The 17,973-nt window shown below is 37.8% G+C and overlaps 1 protein-coding gene across 2 annotated transcripts in view; it reads left to right on the forward strand.

The window, feature by feature from the left end:
* TTC8 (tetratricopeptide repeat domain 8) overlaps positions 1–12,380 on the forward strand; it is a 51,092-nt gene extending 38,712 nt beyond the window's left edge. For both annotated transcript variants that reach the window (XM_089908093.1, XM_022576327.3), the window contains 5 exons: positions 4,605–4,744; positions 6,084–6,258; positions 6,571–6,693; positions 9,486–9,569; positions 11,758–12,380. In XM_089908093.1, coding sequence (XP_089764219.1) covers positions 4,605–4,744; positions 6,084–6,258; positions 6,571–6,693; positions 9,486–9,569; positions 11,758–11,874 — 639 coding nt within the window. In that variant the 3' untranslated portion in view covers positions 11,875–12,380. The remainder of the gene's footprint in view (positions 1–4,604; positions 4,745–6,083; positions 6,259–6,570; positions 6,694–9,485; positions 9,570–11,757) is intronic.
* The last annotated feature ends 5,593 nt before the right edge of the window (positions 12,381–17,973 follow it).

A 17,973-nucleotide genomic window follows, 5' to 3' on the forward strand; every position in this document is an offset into this window, starting at 1 on the left:
ATGGTGGAGAGAGAGATCATCTCTCAGGTGTCTCTTCTTTAAGGGCATTAATCCCAATTATGAGGGCTCCACACTCATGTCTTAATTACTTCCCAAAGGTTCCACCTCTAAATACTATCACATTGGGGATTAGGGCTTCAATATGCATTTTGGGAGGACACAAACAGCCCATGTCAGGGAAGGACTTATTGTACGTATAGGGGTGGGGATTACAGGGTGATGAGTTCAGATACTCATTTGTTGTTTCCTTTTAGTTTTACAAGGCTTTTGTTTTACCAAAAAATAGAAAATATACTTCTATTGAAATTATTTTTTATACTTTTCAATTGGTTCTTATGTTCTTAAAATATTAAGAACATGGAATAGTTGTGTATAAAAGCAGTGTAGAATTCAGGAGAAAATTAACTCAGAGTTAACTAACAAATGTATCAACATCCCTGTGTTTTGAAAAAAGTTTAGTTATTTTTCAGCTATAAGCAATGAATGAAAAAGCCTCTTCTCTTTAGGAACCAAATCCTGGAAGCACTTTGAATAAGAATTTCAAATATAAAGCATGTGAAAATATATATATAAAGCATGAGTTTGGATCAATCTGTGGATGTTATATCAGGGTTTTATGGGACTAATAAATAACACTCCTGTTTCTCCAATTTGAGAACCAACTGAAAAATAGATACAAGATTCACATAAATGGAGGATAAACCATTAATTTTATTATTGATAAAAGCAGAATTGGAGCATGTGGCTCTAGATTATGACCAAAAGGACTTAATATTGTTCTATCTCTGAGTTACACAGACTAATCCATCCTGTCACAGACATGAGCGTACCCTACCCAGGAGAGCCTGCTCTACACAGCAGGGCAGAGAATGTGGGCATCTTATAGGAAAGTTGACTTCTAAAGAGACCCAGAAGGGGCTGAGACAGCCATACTCATTTGCCTCATGGGAATGAGGGAATGAGTGGGAAGAAAGGCCCCCAAATCATTCTAATTATCAACATTTCTCAAAGTGTGGTTCAGAGATTCCTGGGGAAGTCCTTTCTAGGAGTCTATAGGGTCAAAACCATTTTCATAATACTAATAGTATTGATGAAATTGGTGATAAATTTAATAGATATAATTTTTTAATTGAGATATAGTTGATATACAATACTGTATAAGTTATAGGTGTACAACATAATAACTCACAATTTTTAAATGTTATACTCCATTTATGATTATAAAATATTGGCTATATTTCCTGTGTTGTACAATATATTCTTGTAGCTTATTTTATACATAATAGTTTGTGTCTCTTAATCCCCTGTCCCTGTCTTGCCCATCCTTCCTTCCCTCTCCCCACTGATAACCACTAGTTTGTTATCTATATCTGTGTCTGTTTCTTTTTGTTATATTCACTAGTTTGTTGTATTTTTTAGATTACCTATATAAGTGACATCATATAGTATTTGTCTTTCTCTGAGTTATTTCATTATGCATAATACACTCCAAGTCCATTCATTTTGTTGCAAATGGCAAAATTTCACTCTTTTTTATGGCTGAGTAGTATTCTATTGTGTGTGTGTGTGTGTGTGTGTGTGTGTGTGTGTGTGTGTATAATCACATCTTCTTTATCCATGCATCTGTTGATGGACATTTAGGTTATTTCCATATTTTAGCAATTGTATGAACTTTGGGGTGCATGAATTTTTTTGAATTAGTGTTTTTGTTTTTGTTTTTTTCAGATATATACTCGGGAGTGGAATTGCTGGGTCATATGGTAGTTGTATTTTTAGTTTTTTGAGAAACCACCATACCGTCTTCCACTGTGGCTGCACCAATTTGCATTCTGACCAACAATGTACGAGGGTTCCCTTTTCTCCACATCCTTGCCAGCATTTGATAGTTATGGTCTTTTTGATGACAGCCATTCTGACAGGTGTAAGGTGATATCTCATTGTGGCTTTAATTTGCATTTCTTTGATGATTAATGATATTGAGCATCTTTTCATGTGTATGTTGGCCATCTGAATGTCCTCTTTGGAAAAATATCAATTCAGGTCTTCTGCCCATTTTTTAATTGGGTTGCTTATTTTTTGATGTTGAATTGTATGAGCTGTTTATATATTTTGGATACTAACCACTTATCAGTCATATGAGTGGCATATATTTTCTGCCATTCATTAGGTTGTCTTTTCATTCTGTCAGTGGTTTCCTTTGCTGTGCAAAAGCTTTTAAGTCTATTTAGGTCCCATTTGCTTATTTTTCCTTTTATTTCCTTTGCTTTAGGACAGCGGCCCCCAACCTTTTTGGCACCAGGGACCAGTTTCGTGGAAGATAATTTTTCCACAGATGGGGGCGGGGGGGTGGTTCAGGTGGTAATGCGAGTGATGGGGAGCAATGGGGAGCTGCAGATGAAGCTTTGCTCACTCGCCCACTGCTCACCTCCTGCTATGTGGAGCAGTTCCTAACAGGCCACGGACCGATACTGGTCCATGGCCTGGGGATTGGGGACCCCTGCTTTAGGAGACAGATCCAAAAAAATATTGCTACGATATATGTCAAAGAGTGTTCTGCCTATGTTTTCTCCTAGGAGTTTTATGGTTTCTGGTGTTACATTTAGGTCTTTAATCCATTTTGAGTTTATTTTTGAATATGGTGTGAGAAAATGTTCTAATTTCATTCTTTTACATGTAACTGTCCAGTTTTCTCAGCACCACTTATTGAAGAGACTGTCTTTTCTTCATTGTATATTCTTGCCTCCTTTGTGGTAGATTAATTGACCATAAGTACCTGGTTTTATTTCTGGGCTCTCTATTCTGTTCCATTGATTTATATGTCTGTCTGGTTTTGTGCCAGCACCATACTGGTTTTGTTTGTTTGTTGTTGTTGTTTTTGGCTGCACCGTGCAGCTTGCGGGATTTCCCTGACCAGGGATCCAGGGATTGAACCCAGGCCACCACAGTGAAAGCCCAGAATCCCAATCACTAGGCCACCAGGGAAGTCCACCATACTGTTTTCATTACTGTAGCTTTGTAGTATAGTCTGAAGTATGATTCCTCCAGCTCTGTTCTTCTTTCTTAAGATTGTTTTGGCTATTCAGGGTCTTCTGTGTCTCCATACAAATTTTAAAATTATTTTTTCTAGTTGTGTGAAAAATGCCATTGCTATTTTGATAGGGATTGCATCAAACCTGTAGATTGCCTTGTGTAGTATAGTCATTTTAACAGTATTTATTTTTCCAATCCAAGAACATAGTATATCTTTTCATCTGTTTGTGTCGTCTTCAATTTCTTTCATTAGTGTCTTATAGTTTTCCAAGTATAGATCTTTTACCTCCTTTGATAGGTTTATTCCTAGTATTTTATTCTTTTTGTCACAATGGTAAATGGGATGTTTCTTTAATTTCTCTTTCTGATAGTTTGTTGTTAGTGTATAGAAATACAACAGATTTCTATGTATTAATTTTGTATTCTGTAATGTAACTGGATTCATTGATGAGCTCTAGTAGTTTTCTGGTGGTGTCTTGAGGAATTTCTATGTATAGTCTCATGTCATCTGCAAACAGTGACAGTTTTACTTCTTCCTTTCCAATTTGGATTCCTTTTATTTCTTTTTCTTGTCTGGTTGCTGTGGCTAGGACTTCCAACTCTGTGTTGAATAAAAGTGGTGAGAGTGGGCATCCTTGTCTTGTTCCTGATCTTAGAGGAAATGCAGAAATCTTCAACAAAATATTAACAAACCAAATCCAACAATACATTAAAAGGATCACACCATCATCAAGTGGGATTTATCCCGGGGATGCAAGGATTTTTCAATATTCGCAAATCAATCAATGTGATACACCACATTAACAGATTGAATACTGAAAACCATATGATCATCTCAATAGATGCAGAAAAAACTTTTGAGAAAATTCGGCATCCATTTATGATAAAAACTCTCAAGAAAATGGGCATAGAGGAACATACCTCAACATAATAAAGTCCATATATGACAGACCCACAGCTAACATCATACTCAGTGGTGAAAAACTGAAAGAACTTCCTCTTAGATAGTTGTTCATTTGTTTGTCTTCCTACCAGATGTAACCTCCTTGAGGACAGTACAGCCGTCTTTCCGTATCCAGGGGGGATTGGTTCCAGGACCCCTTGGTTGCCAAAATCCATGGACGCTCAAGGCCCTTATATAAAATGGCATAGGATTTGCATAGAACCTACCCACATCCGTCTGTGTACTTTAAATCATCTCTAGATTGCTTATAATACCTAATACAATGTAAATGCTATATAACTAGCTATAAATACAATGTAAATGCTATATAAATACTTGCTAGTGCAGCAAATTCAAGTTTTGCTTTTTGGAATTTTCTGGAATTTTTTTCTGAAAATTTTTGATCTGTGGCTTGTTGAAATCGTGGTTACAGAACCTGCAGATACAGAGGGCCGACTGTAATTTTATCTTATTGTTCACATTGTGTCCCCAGGGCCTAGAACAGAGTCTGGCATATGGTAGGCTCTTAATAAATATTTAATTGAATAAAATAATCTAAACCAGTCAGAATAAAAATAATTTCTTGTCCAATATTAATACAGTATTGCTCTTCTGTCTTGATGGAGAGTAGGAAATGAACAACATTTCATCAGCCACTGAATACTACAAAGAGGTTTTGAAACAGGACAATACTCATGTGGAAGCCATTGCATGCATTGGAAGCAACCATTTTTACTCTGATCAACCAGAAGTAGCTCTCCGGTTTTACAGGTGCACTTTACATTCAATTTGTAGAACTGCTTTCCTATGAAATAGTGATGCAACAGTAATAAAGATGGGATGAAAATGTAGAGAAATAATGTTTAGGCCATGTCTATATGAGACTAAAAATTCAAGCACCCAGATGTTTTATGAATATTAAAGCTATATCTAATAATTTGGAAATGCACAAGTATTTGGCATCTTGCAGAAACACACCTGGATAATTGCCTGAGTTTTAAACACCTTGTCATTGTATAAATTGGCTGTTTTGTTATCCACCAATAACAGGTTAACAGTTCCTAGAAGCACTTCCACATCACTGCCTCCATTAATACCACTGTACATAATATCAAGACCCTGAAGGTAAAATAGTAATGTGATTTGCAAAGAGCAGTGGGCCCCAGGCCCTAATCCTGATGAGGACCTTAAACAGGATTCCGGTTTTGTGAAGTATTGTCAACTCTTGTCCAAATATTTTTTCAAAATCTAAACAAATTATTCTCACTGGTTCTTTGAACACGTACTTATTTTATCCTATAGATGGTTCCTGAAATTAATTTTTAAATTATGATTTCCTCTTTAGCCCCTGGGTAGTATACAAGGAGATAACTGGCAGCTGACAAGAGTTCTTTCCAAATATATGTTGAAGCAAAAAACAATAATATGAATGTAGCCTGTGCACATACAGCTGACTCCACTCGCCTACCCCCATGGGTTCCTCGGGGCAGCTGGGGTGATTTTCATATGCTTATTTGAACTCTCATCCTTTGGGATTAATGACACATAGAAGCAAAATGAGGTTCTTGAGCTGCAGTATGAAAGCTAAGTGGATAACACGGGGATCCTCTGACAATCTTGTCTTCCTGAGTAGAAGCTCATCGGAGGTCGTTAGATGCAGCTAAACCACACAATACAAATAACCAAAAACAGCATCCAACTCAGCTGAAAACTTGGCGGTAAATGCTAAACACAGGCCTCAAATTTGACTAGAAGCTCTTAGAAATTTACCTACAAGCACCAAAGCTGTATGAGGCAAAAATGTGTGGGTTTTACTTTATGTGACTATTTATTGATTATTTTGATTCTCTAACAAAGCTTTTGGGGGAAAAAAAAGTGATGTAAGTTATTTCTGACCTTGCCTCTGGATGCATTTCCTATGACTAGTACCATTACAAAAGACATGCTTTTGTATTTGCTCTAAAATATTTTTCATTTACTATAATACTTTATGTTCTTTGGAGGGTATTAAAAATTATAAAGTGAATTCATTTCTAACTTTGTAAAAAATATGTCTTAATATTTATAAAGTTGGTCTGACACCAAACTATGTGTGCTCTTTTTCCAAAAGGCGACTCCTGCAGATGGGTGTCTATAACTGCCAGCTTTTCAACAACCTGGGGCTCTGTTGCTTCTATGCCCAGCAGTATGATATGACTCTGACCTCATTTGAACGTGCCCTTTCTCTGGCTGAAAATGAAGAAGAGATAGCTGACGTCTGGTACAACTTGGGACATGTAGCTGTGGTATGGTGTTTCTGTAATATAATTTCTGTAATAGAGAAGGTAGGCACATGTTAGTTTGAAGAAGTTTTCAGATATTGGAAATCCAGGTTTGGTTACAGTCTTTGTAGCAATTTGGAGATTGCTAGGGGTCACTGCAGCTCATTTTATCTTCTTAGGTTAAATCCTCTTGTGTACAATTCACACTTGACTCCTGTGTTGTTCCTATGTTGTTTAGTCTGTGGTGGCCACAAGATTTGTATGAGGAAAGGAGGACGGAGGTGGCGGGGGAAGTGAATGGATTTGTGTGTACGAGTTTGTGCTTTTCTTTTGTAGGGAATAGGAGATACAAATCTGGCCCATCAGTGCTTCAGGCTGGCTCTGGTCAACAACAATAACCACGCAGAGGCCTACAACAACCTGGCCGTGCTGGAGATGCGGAAGGGCCATGTCGAACAGGTCAGTGAACTACTGGGTTACTGTGGACAGTCTTCTTTCTTCAAAGAAAAGCTGTCACGTGCAGCTCTCTTTACATTATAATTTTAAAATGAGTTCTGGAGTCTGACTGGCCTGGGTTTGATCCCAGCTCTGTCACGTGTTAGCAGTGTGACCTTGGACAAGTTACTTAACCTTTCAGTATCCAAAATAGAGCACTTGATTTTATTAGGACAAATCTGCACCTCCCCAGGCTTCCCTGTCTTCGTGAACTGTTCCACCACTCACACCGCCCCACATCCGCCATCCAGCTGCTCAAGCCAAAATCCTAGGACCCACCCTCGAAACCTGTCTTTTCTGAGTGCCTTCCCTGCCACCCTTTGCCTCCGTGCTGTCCAGTGAGCCCTGTCAGTTCTACCCCCACCTCTTCAGTCCTCCCCTCCCAGCTCCCTTCTCCAAGCTGCTCTCATCTCCTGCCTGGGTGACTACAAGGGTCTCCTAGCTCTTGCTTTTGTTTCCACTTCCATCAGCAAGTAGGCGCACCCTATAATACATCTCCCTCAGAGCAGCCCAGAGCAGGGGTCCCCAACCCCTGGGCTGAAGCCTGTTAGGACCCGGGCGGCACAGCAGGAGGCGAGCGGCGGCTGAGCGAGCGAAGCTTCATCTGCCATTCTGCATCGCCTCCATCGCTTGCATCGCCGTCTGAACCGTGCCCCCCTCCCTCACCCCCGCCCGTGGAAAACCTGTCTTCCACAAAATCGGTCCCTGGTGCCAAAAAGGTTGGGGACCGCTGGCCTAGAGGATATTTTTAAAAAACAAGATTATTTTATTACTACGTTGCTTAGCATCCTCCAAAGGCTTCTCCCTGCACTTGGAATAAAATTTGAACTTCAAACCTTAGCCTACGGGGCCCCACCTAATCTAGCCTCTGGGTCCCACCAGACTGTATCTTTTGCCACTACTCCTTCACTACTGACTTCCAGAAACATTAGCTGCTTGCTGCTGGGCAGTGCCTGTTCTTACTGTAGTGCCTTTGGAAAATACTTTCGGATCCTGAAATGACTCTTTTCTTTTTATCATTCAGGTCTTAGCTTAATTACTGCCTTTTTAGAAAGACCTGCTTGAACATCAGTCTAAAGGAGCCCTCAGGTGCTATCACATCTCCTACTATTTTTTTCTTCACAGTACTTAACATTTTACCAGATATTTTCATCTTTATGTGTAGAATGTAGAATGCTAGCTGCATGAAAGCAGGGACCTTCTCTGTCTTCTAACTGCTATATTTTCAGTATCGAAAACATTGCCTGACACTTGGTAGGTGCTTAGTATTGGTGGAATGAGTGGATCATAAATAAAATAGGGTAATAACAGTACTGACCCGAAGGTCTCCTTGTGAAGATGAGCAGATCGTGCATGCAAAGCCCTTGGTGTAGTAAAAGCACAGGATAGATGCTTAATAAATTGTATTATTATTACTGTTATTATTTACATAACAAGTTTAAAATTCTGAATACACTCTTACAATATTAATGGCAATCAACATCGATAGATATTACATTCTCTGTTTTACAGATGAAGAAACAGACTAGAGGAGGGTAAGTAACTACCCAAGGTCACAGACGTAGTGAGCAGCACGCCAGGATGTTAACCTCCAGCCTGGTCTCCTAAGCACGTTGATAAACTTAATAAAACAAGCAAAGAAACGTCACTGGATGCTGCCTTTGTTTCACAAAATTTTCCCGAAGTAAATAAGATGGATTTGTATTTTTTAAACAAAAACTAACTACTTTAAACCGGGAACTTGTTCTGTCATAGAACTTTGCCTGTGTCCATCTGAAGCAAGTGTTCTTTATGATTTTCTCTGTTTCCATGTTGGTGATTTTCTTTCCCTCCTACTTACTGTAGTTTCTCCAGCATACAATTGATTTGAAATGTTTTGGTGAAGGGTTTCATTATTATTAAAAATTATAGCTCAATTTAAAAAAATAGCAAATCATAAAACAAAAAAATTAATATCCACCATCCTATTTAAACTATTATTTATTTTCCATTAAAAAAAAGATAAAAGAATTTGTCCTCAGCGTCATACATAGAAGATCGGCTACAAGTTGAAAGGCTGTTCGGCAGCTTGGAATGCTGAGTTTGTGATCTTAACAATGAGTGTACGGGCATCTCGTGTCTCTCAGTGGTCTCTGCAATGTGTGATCCTTTGAGTCTAGAGGGGACAAAAAAATGATGTGAATTTTGTCTTTTGAGTACTTTAGAGAACAGAAAGCTTGTCATTTTCAGTCGCCTTCAGTTGTCATTTTCAGGTCAGCAGTATAATAAATGCTTGCTCAGTGTCATCCAGCACAGAAATTGGGGATTTGAATTTACAATGGTTTTTTGGTGGTTTTTGTTGTTGCATTAGAGAACAGGTAATTAGAAGCCTACTAAATCAATCAACATCAACAAAAACTAGATTAATAAGACTTTTTAGCATTGAGAGCATTATTTTTCAATTGTACATCATACTGAAATATAAACTTTGTAAGATCAGTGTTTCTCACATAACTTTTGGATTCCATCATTTTTCCCACATTTTGAAGCATTTTATTATTAATATAATTTTGGCAAGATATAGGTAGTTCCTGGTTATCAGTAAGTTGTATTTCATGAGGAATTCATCTTATTTATTACAGGGTTATGTTTATTAAAGTCCTATCCTGGGTAAAGTATTCTTTTACCAAAATAAACAAAAAAAATCACAAATACAGTGCTAATATATGCTCATATAGCTTTGGTTTCTCTTTTCTTTCCTTTTTTTTTTAACACAGGCAAGAGCACTGTTACAAACCGCTTCATCTTTAGCACCCCACATGTATGAACCGCATTTTAATTTTGCAACAGTTTCTGATAAGGTATTCTCTTTCTTTGTCAATTTATCATCTGACCTGTTTGTTTTTATTTCTTGCTTTTAAAAAAATGTGCAGTTAAATAAGGACATTCTACCCATAACTTCCTGAGAGATTATTTTTTTCAACACTTAATTATTATGTACACATATGTCTTCACTTCGAGGGACAGTTTAATACACTTTAAGTATATTTATCACTGAATATTAGCTAAACTTAACACCATTATAGATTGCAGAAGAATTATTTTATGTTTTCAAATATGACATTTAATCATTGAAAAACTATTCATTAACTCCTGGTTTGGGAAGGATTTAGTAATTAGCGTTTGCAGCAAGGAAATCCTGTATATTATTTGTAGGTCATATTGCCATCAAGTCTGGCATGATGCTGTAAAATTAGGGATATTAGTGAAAGCTGTTTTAGCTATGAACAATATGGGAAAAATGCAACCACTGATACTGTGTTACAAGTCAGTTAACATCCAAGAGCTAAAAGGAATCATGTGCCATTTTAACAATAAGAGGAAACAAACAAAAGTCATCTAATGACTTTTACTTGGAAACCTTACTTTAACATGGAAGGTGAGTTTTGAGGATAAGGAAATGGCTAAAAATGTTTGCTGATGTAAAGACTCTTTCTTTATAGACCAAAAGACATTATAAAAATCATTTTTCATAGCATGAATGTGAAGTCATTTGCACTTTCTGTTTTGAAAATAAAATAAGCTGTTATTCATAAGTTGTCATTTTTGAGTGCGTGTTAAGTGCGGGCCACTGTTCCAGGTGCTCTCTGAACCGCTAATTCTCTCAACAACCCTGCAATGTAGGTAACACTTACCTCCCCTACTCATTTTTTCATGCAACTGATGTTTCATTTGTTGAGCCTCTGCTACGTACTGGGCACTGTTGTCGGCACAGAGGATGTTAGCAATGAGTAAAACAGAAACCTGTACCTCATGCAGCTTATATTCTAATGGAACCCAGGGCTTCTGGAACTTAAAAGACTTCCCTGGAGTCCCATGGCAGAATTCATGCCCAGCTCCCAAGGATTCCCACATATTTTCCACTGCACTGTGTTGCCACTTAGTTAAGCCACAAAGAAGCCTTGATTACTTTCTTTCAGGACTATTATTACATTTTAATAATATATAATGCAAATGAAATATTTCTTTAAGCCAAAGGCTACATTTCCATAAGAGAAAATTGCATGTTGAAAAGAAATGCTATGATTTAAAAAGGGAAACTTACGTTTTTAATTCATATGCATGTTACCAAAAAACTACCAGAAGTGAATGATCTAGATTTGTTTTGTTTTTTTTTGGTGTGTACACACTGAAAAGCTTTCTCTTTGTAGAAATGTATACATGAATCAAGATACATTCAGATGGATTCGGTTACTGTGTGTGTTTTCCTTGGGGACTGGACTTTAACACAAAGTTTATTGAAAATCAGATATGTCGGGCTTCCCTGGTGGCACAGTGGTTGAGAGTCCGCCTGCCGATGCAGGGGACATGGGTTCGTGCCCCGGTCCGGGAAGATCCCACATGCCGCGGAGCGGCTGGGCCCGTGAGCCATGGCCGCTGAGCCTGTGCGTCCAGAGCCTGTGCTCCACAATGGGAGAGGCCGCGGCAGTGAGAGGCCCGCGTACCGCAAAAAAAAAAAAAAGAAAAAAAAGAAAAGAAAATCAGATATGTCCTTTATAAACTTTTAAAACCAGGTTATCTGCCCAACATTACTGTGTTAGCAACCATTTAAAAGCTCCCAGAGCATGTTATTGTATCTTAAATACAATAGTTTTTACTTGAATTTTCTGTCTAAAAGATAATACCCTAATCAAAATATGTCATTGTCTGTGGTACATTACAAATAGTTTTCTTACTGAGCTGGCTGTTTTAGCATGCAGACATCAGTTTATTTTTATGATAATTATCAGTGACAGGAAAAGAAAACACAGGTTTATGAATTCATATCAAGACAACTGTAATAGAGCAGAAATTATTTATTAATTGGTTATTTTACTTTTCTCATATTTTTTCAAGATTGAGTTGTAATCTAGGTGAAAAAAATTTTAAATCAAAGTAGCACAATTAAGCAATTCACCTTGGGTTTCTACATTGTGCAGATACTATGTCTTTTTTTTTTTTTTCTGGTTCTCATTCTGTGGTCTTATTCTGGTCTGGTCTTTCTTACAGATGGGAGATCTACAGAGGAGCTACATTGCTGCTCAAAAGTCTGAAGCAGCATTTCCAGATCACGTGGACACTCAACATTTAATTAAGCAGTTAAAGCAGCATTTTGCTATGCTCTGAGTTTTCCTCAGACTAAAGATATTCTTAGGGAGGAACATTATGCAAGGGAAAAAGTAGTGTATATATATGTGTAGTACAGACCTGTGCTTGATATTAGCGAAGGTGACATAAGGAAATCTAAACCAGAATGTTTAAAACTTTATAATAATAACTTTATAAGGTAATGTTATAAAAGACAGGATTTAAACATTTGTAAGCAGATTATGAAACCTCCCACATTATATGGTAGATGTTTGTTTATAATGTTTACAAAACATTTTCATGAATTTCCTCAAATTTTTATAAATGCACATTTTTAATGTCCTGGCCATTAGCTATCATGTAGCTTAAGAGGTCTGAAATCTGCCTTTAAAATTGCACTTTTATGACTAAAAGTGTATATACTTGTCCTTGGTAGAGACTTTAGAGATTAAAATTTGTACTTAAAGCTATTTTTTATCAAATGCTTTGTGAGACACTCTACTTTTTCTTATATATTATGCTTTAAAATAAATGTGTATAAAACACCATCATTCCGTTATTTTTCAGGAGTTTTTATTTCAGTCATCTCAGTTAAAAAAAGTTTTCCAGAAGTCCAGGAGTCTTAGAAATCAAGTCTTTATTCTAATTTTATTTGAAATGATGTACGATCAATTTTGCTTTTTCCTGAGAAGCTATTTATGGGCTATCATGTTGTCAATATAAGAATATCAGTATTAAAAATGGAGTCATAGGCCAGAAGTCCCCTGTGGTCAGCCCTGAGAAGGCTAGGCTGGACCCAATACTGTGCGTTGTAAAATCCTAGACAGGCTCTCCTCTCCAGTATTTAGTGGAATTCTCATTGAAGTTCAGTTCATACAACGAAGTGCGTTAAAGGGCCAAGGCCAGTCATTCATATTTTGGGCTTTGGGCTCTATCTCTGTTACTTTACCTTTTTTTAACTTTATGAAAACTATTTTACAGGTATTTATTTGTTTCTGTTCAGATTATACAAATAGTACTACTTAGCTGACAGAACACAAAAAATGTGAATTCAAGGAATAGATTGTTTGAGGCTGGAAGTAATTTCAGAGACTATGTAGATGAATCTCTCCATGGGACAGGAGGAGGCCACGCCCAGAGTCACACTGCTGGTTGGTAAGGCTGGAAACAAGACCTGCTCCTGCACTTCAGGCTTGAACCTCCCCTGGTTCTCCATGATATGCCAGTGCTCGTTCAGCTTGCGAGAATTTCCTCAAGCATGATCAGATTTCCTAACACTGTATGCAATATTTAGGTTCAAATTTTATATTGTGAATTATTTTCTTAGTTAATTTAAAATAAGAACTAATAACAGTGGCTAGCGTTTACTGAGGATGTTGTATGTACCCAGCACTGTTCTGGAGCCCTTGATATGGAGTAATTCATTTAATTCCCATTGCAGTCCTATGAAATGCTGTTACTCCCATTTTACTCATGAAAAAAATGAGCCACAGAGCAGTCAAATTACGTGCCCAAATTCTAAAGCTATTAAATGGCGGAGCTGGGATTCAAATGCACATTTAATACAGCGGTTAAGAGCACATACTCGGGAGCCAAATGCACATTATTTATAAAGGAATGGGTATAAGGGTAACAGCAGATTTCTGTGTGGCCCTGAGTATGTGTTCTTAACTACTATGTCAAATCTCCTCTTAGTGTTTCTCCTGTAAATAAAGCTACTGTTGTTTAAAATGAATGTTACATGCATTAGTAAAGTTGAATTATAAGGGACTATTAACACAGCAAAAAAATTAATGAGCCAGCATTCCTAAGGTGATATGGAGAGATTTTTGTCTTGAATTTATGTTAATTCAATGTGAACACCAATGCAAAGAATGAGTCAGGATGGCTAAGGGCAGAATGATGACATAACACTGCATCAGAAGCTACATATATTTTGTAGCAAAATTATTTCTGGACCGTATAACTTCTGGCTTCTGTGCCAACGTTTCTATATCAGGAAGGTTAACAATTGTCTTCTACCATGATTAAAAAAGTGTTCTATCCATATATAAATTGTTCAGCCGAAACTAACATTATTGGGCTTCCAGCTGATGAAAACGAGATATGGCAAGAAGGCTGCCTACAATGAATAATGCTGAGGTTAGAAGTTCTTCCTTTCCAAAAGGGTCACATCTGAACCAGTTCCCTATGGTACCACTGTTCTTTTACATTTCTGAATGGTATTTCCCTGGATCAGATCACCCATCAGGATATAATTTATGACCTAGAAATAGGAAAATTAATAAAGATAACACATTACTATAGTTTCCACCACCAACTCTTTATTAATATGAGGGATTTAAAATTTTATTTATTTATTTATTTTTGGCTGCATTGGGTCTTCGTTGCTGCGTGCAGGCTTTCTCTTGTTGCGGCAAGTGGGGGCTCCTCTTCGTTACGGCACGCAGGCTTCTCATTGTGGTGGCTTCTATTGTTGTGGAGCATGGGCTCTAGGTGCGCGGGCTTCAGTAGTTGTGGCTCGCGGGCTCTAGAGCACAGACTCAGTAGTTGTGGCGCACGGGCTTAGTTGCTCCGCAGCATGCGGGATCTTCCCGGACCGGAGCTCGAACCCGTGTCCCCTGCATTGGCAGGCGGATTCTTAACCACTGCACCACCAGGGAAGACCAATATAAGGGATTTTTATCAAGAGCTTTCAGCTGGAATTGAATTTAAGCATTCAGAAAAATAACAAAGATTTTAGAACTACCACAGGAGGACTCAGTCTTGGAAAATAATGAACCCAGAAATTAAGTTTTGGTAAAAGGCCATCACTGGATAGTTTTAAATTCTAGGGAATAGGCAAGTTGGAATGATCTATGGATATGTTCCAGAGTTCTAAAATGGTTATCTAGGCTCAGATATTAGGGGGAAAAGTTTATCTATTGATTTGAAAATAACCACAGTTGTACATCCTTCCATATTGATGGCCTTGGTCCTATTTTTGGCTGACTAAAATTTTAACATTTTTGAGAGATGCTGTCATTTTACGTCCTCAGTATTAAAGCCCAATTCTGGAGATAAAAGAATAAGGATTACATAATGATTAAATTATAACCCGTGGAGGCTATATTTCTTGCAATGTGATACTTTCCCTTACCTGAATCCTGACTAATAAGGAGTAATTGGTAAAATGTAAATGATGGGAACTCTCGGAGAGAGCCACCACGTTATCTTAGGGAAGAAAAGGTCATATTTAGACAGATATTAGGAAGAAATATTTTTCCTGTTTTAAATCAGAGAAGATAGATCTTCTTCCAGTGTTTGAAACTCAAGTTTCTATGGGCTCCAACATTTTCTCTCTACTGGATTTTCTCTCTTTCTCCTTTTTAAAACATCACAGTTCCTGTAAACCTTCCCCTTTCTAGAACTCCATTATCTCCTTTGTCAGAACATCTTGAAAGGGCAGGTGATGTTTGTTGCCTACTTCCTCATCTTCCATTTGTTTCTTGACCCGCTTCAGTCTGGCTTCAACCCCTACCACTACTCAGCTGCTCTCACTGAGGTCATTAATGACTGTCATTAACAAATCCAGAGTTGTTGTTCTTTTTTTTAACATAACAGTTTTTAAAGATAATATTCATGTACCACACAATTCTTGCTTTTAAAGTGTGCCATTTATGGCTTTTAACATATGCACAGTTAGGCAACCATCACTATAATCAATTTAGAAACACTTTTGCTATGCCCAATAGAAACTTCATATCCATTAACAGAATTTGTTCATTATTATTATTTTTTAACATCTTTATTGGAGTATAATTACTTTACAATGGTGTGTTAGTTTCTGCTTTATAACAAAGTGAATCAGTTATACTTATACATATGTCCCAATATCTCCTCCCTCTTGCATCTCCCTCCCTCCAACCCTCCCTATCCCATCCCTCTAGGTGGTCACAAAGCACCCAGCTGATCTCCCTGTGCTATGCGGCTGCTTCCCACTAGCTATCTATTTTACATTTGGTAGTGTATATATGTCCATGCCACTCTCTTACTACGTCCCAGCTTACCCTTCCCCCTCCCCGTGTCCTCAAGTCCATTCTCTAGTAGGTCTGCGTCTTTATTCTCGTCTTGCCCCTAGGTTCTTCATGACCATTTTTTGTTTTTGTTTTTAGATTACATATATCTGTGTTAGCCTACGGTATTTGTTCTCTTTCTGACTTACTTCACTCTGTATGACAGACTCTAGGTCCATCCACCTCACGACAAATAATTCCCTTCTAGAGAATTTTTAATTTCATTTATTGTGTTGTTCATCACTGTTTGTTTGCTCTTTAGTTATTCTAGGTCCTTGTTAAATGTTTCTTATATTTTCTCCATTCTATTTCTAAGATTTTGGGTCATCTTTACTATCATTATTCTGAATTCTTTTTCAGGTAAATTGACTATTTCCTCTTCATTTGTTAGGTCTGGTGGGTTTTTACCTTGCTCCTTCATCTGCTGTGTGTTTCTCTGTCTTCTCATTTTGCTTAACTTACTGTGTTTGGGGCCTCTTTCCCAGGCTGCAGGTTCGTATTTCCCATTGTGTTTGGTATCTGTCCCCAGTGGCTAAGGTTGGTTCAGTGGGTTGTGTAGGCTTCCTGATGGAGGGGACGAGTGCCTGTGTTCTGGTGGATGAGGCTGGATCTTGTCTTTCTGGTGGGAAGGTCCATGTCTGGTGGTGTGTTTTGGGGTGTCTGTGGCCTTATTATGACTTTAGGCAGCCTCTCAGCTAATGGGTGGGGTTGTGTTCCTGTCTTGCTAGTTGTTTGGCATAGGGTGTCCAGCACTGTAGCTTGCTGGTCGTTGAGTGGAGCTGGGTTTTGGCGTTGAGATGGAGATCTCTGGGAGATTTTCGCAGTTTGATATTACGTGGAGCTGGGACGTCTTTTGTGGACCAATGTCCTGAACTTGGCTCTCACACCTCAGTGGCACAGCCCTGACATCTGGCTGGAGCACCATGAGCCTGTCATCCACACGGCCAGGTACGTGGGGAGTTTCTTGCCTTTTGGGAGGTCTGAGGTCTTCTGCCAGTGTTCAGTAGGTGTTCTTTAGGAGTTGTTCCACATGTAGATGTATTTCTGATGTATTTGTGGGGAGGAGGGTGATCTCCATGTCTTACTCTTCCCCTATGTTGAAGCTCCTCCCTCAGCAGAATTTGTTGAGCTTGTAGATTGATTTGGGGACTGTTGCCATCTTAACAATATTAAGCCATCATCACTCTGATGCAAAACTCGTCAACAAAATATTAGCAAACCAAAGTCAACAGTATGTTAAAAGGATAATACACCATGATCAAGTGGACTTGTTCCAGGGAGGCAAGAATGGTTTCACATTGGCAAATGAATCAACGTGATACACCACATTAACAAAATGAAGAATAAAAATCATATTATCATCTCAATAGATGCAGAAAAAGCATTTGGCAAAATTCAGCATCCGCTTGTGATAAAAAAAAAACCTCTCAACAAAGTAAGTATAGAGGGAATGTACTGCAAAATAATGAAGAGCATATATGACAAGCTCACAGTTCACGTCATACTCAACAGTGAAAAGCTGAAAAATTATATTCTAAGATGATGAACAAGACAAAGATGCCCACTCTTGCCACTTTTATTCAATATAGTATTGGAAGTCCTAGCCAGAGCAGTTAGGTATGAAAAAGTAATAAAAGGCATCCAAATCGGAAAGGAACAAATAACATTGTTTCTATTTGCAGATAACATAATATTATATAAAGAAAACCCTAAAGACTCCACCAAAAAAACTGTTTGAACTAAAAAGTGAATTCAGTAAAGTTACAATATACAAAGTCAATATACAAAAACCGGTTGTGTTTCTATACACTAACAACAAGCTGTCAGAGAAATTAAGAAAACAATCCCATTGACAATTTCATAAAAAGAATAAAATACATAGGAATAAATTTAACCAAGGAGGTGGAAGACCTGTGTACTGAAAACTATAAGACATTGATATAAGAAACTGAAGACACAAATAAATGGAAAGATATTCCACACTCATGGATTGGAAGAATTAATATTGTTAAAATGTCCATACTATCTAAAGCAGTCTACAGAGTCAATGCAATTCCTATCAAAATTCCAATGAAATTTTTCA

Source organism: Delphinapterus leucas, chromosome 2 (genome assembly GCF_059928025.1).
Source record: "Delphinapterus leucas isolate spDelLeu-1000000601 "Yukka" chromosome 2, BTC_Dleu_Yukka2, whole genome shotgun sequence".
Taxonomy (NCBI): domain Eukaryota; kingdom Metazoa; phylum Chordata; class Mammalia; order Artiodactyla; family Monodontidae; genus Delphinapterus; species Delphinapterus leucas.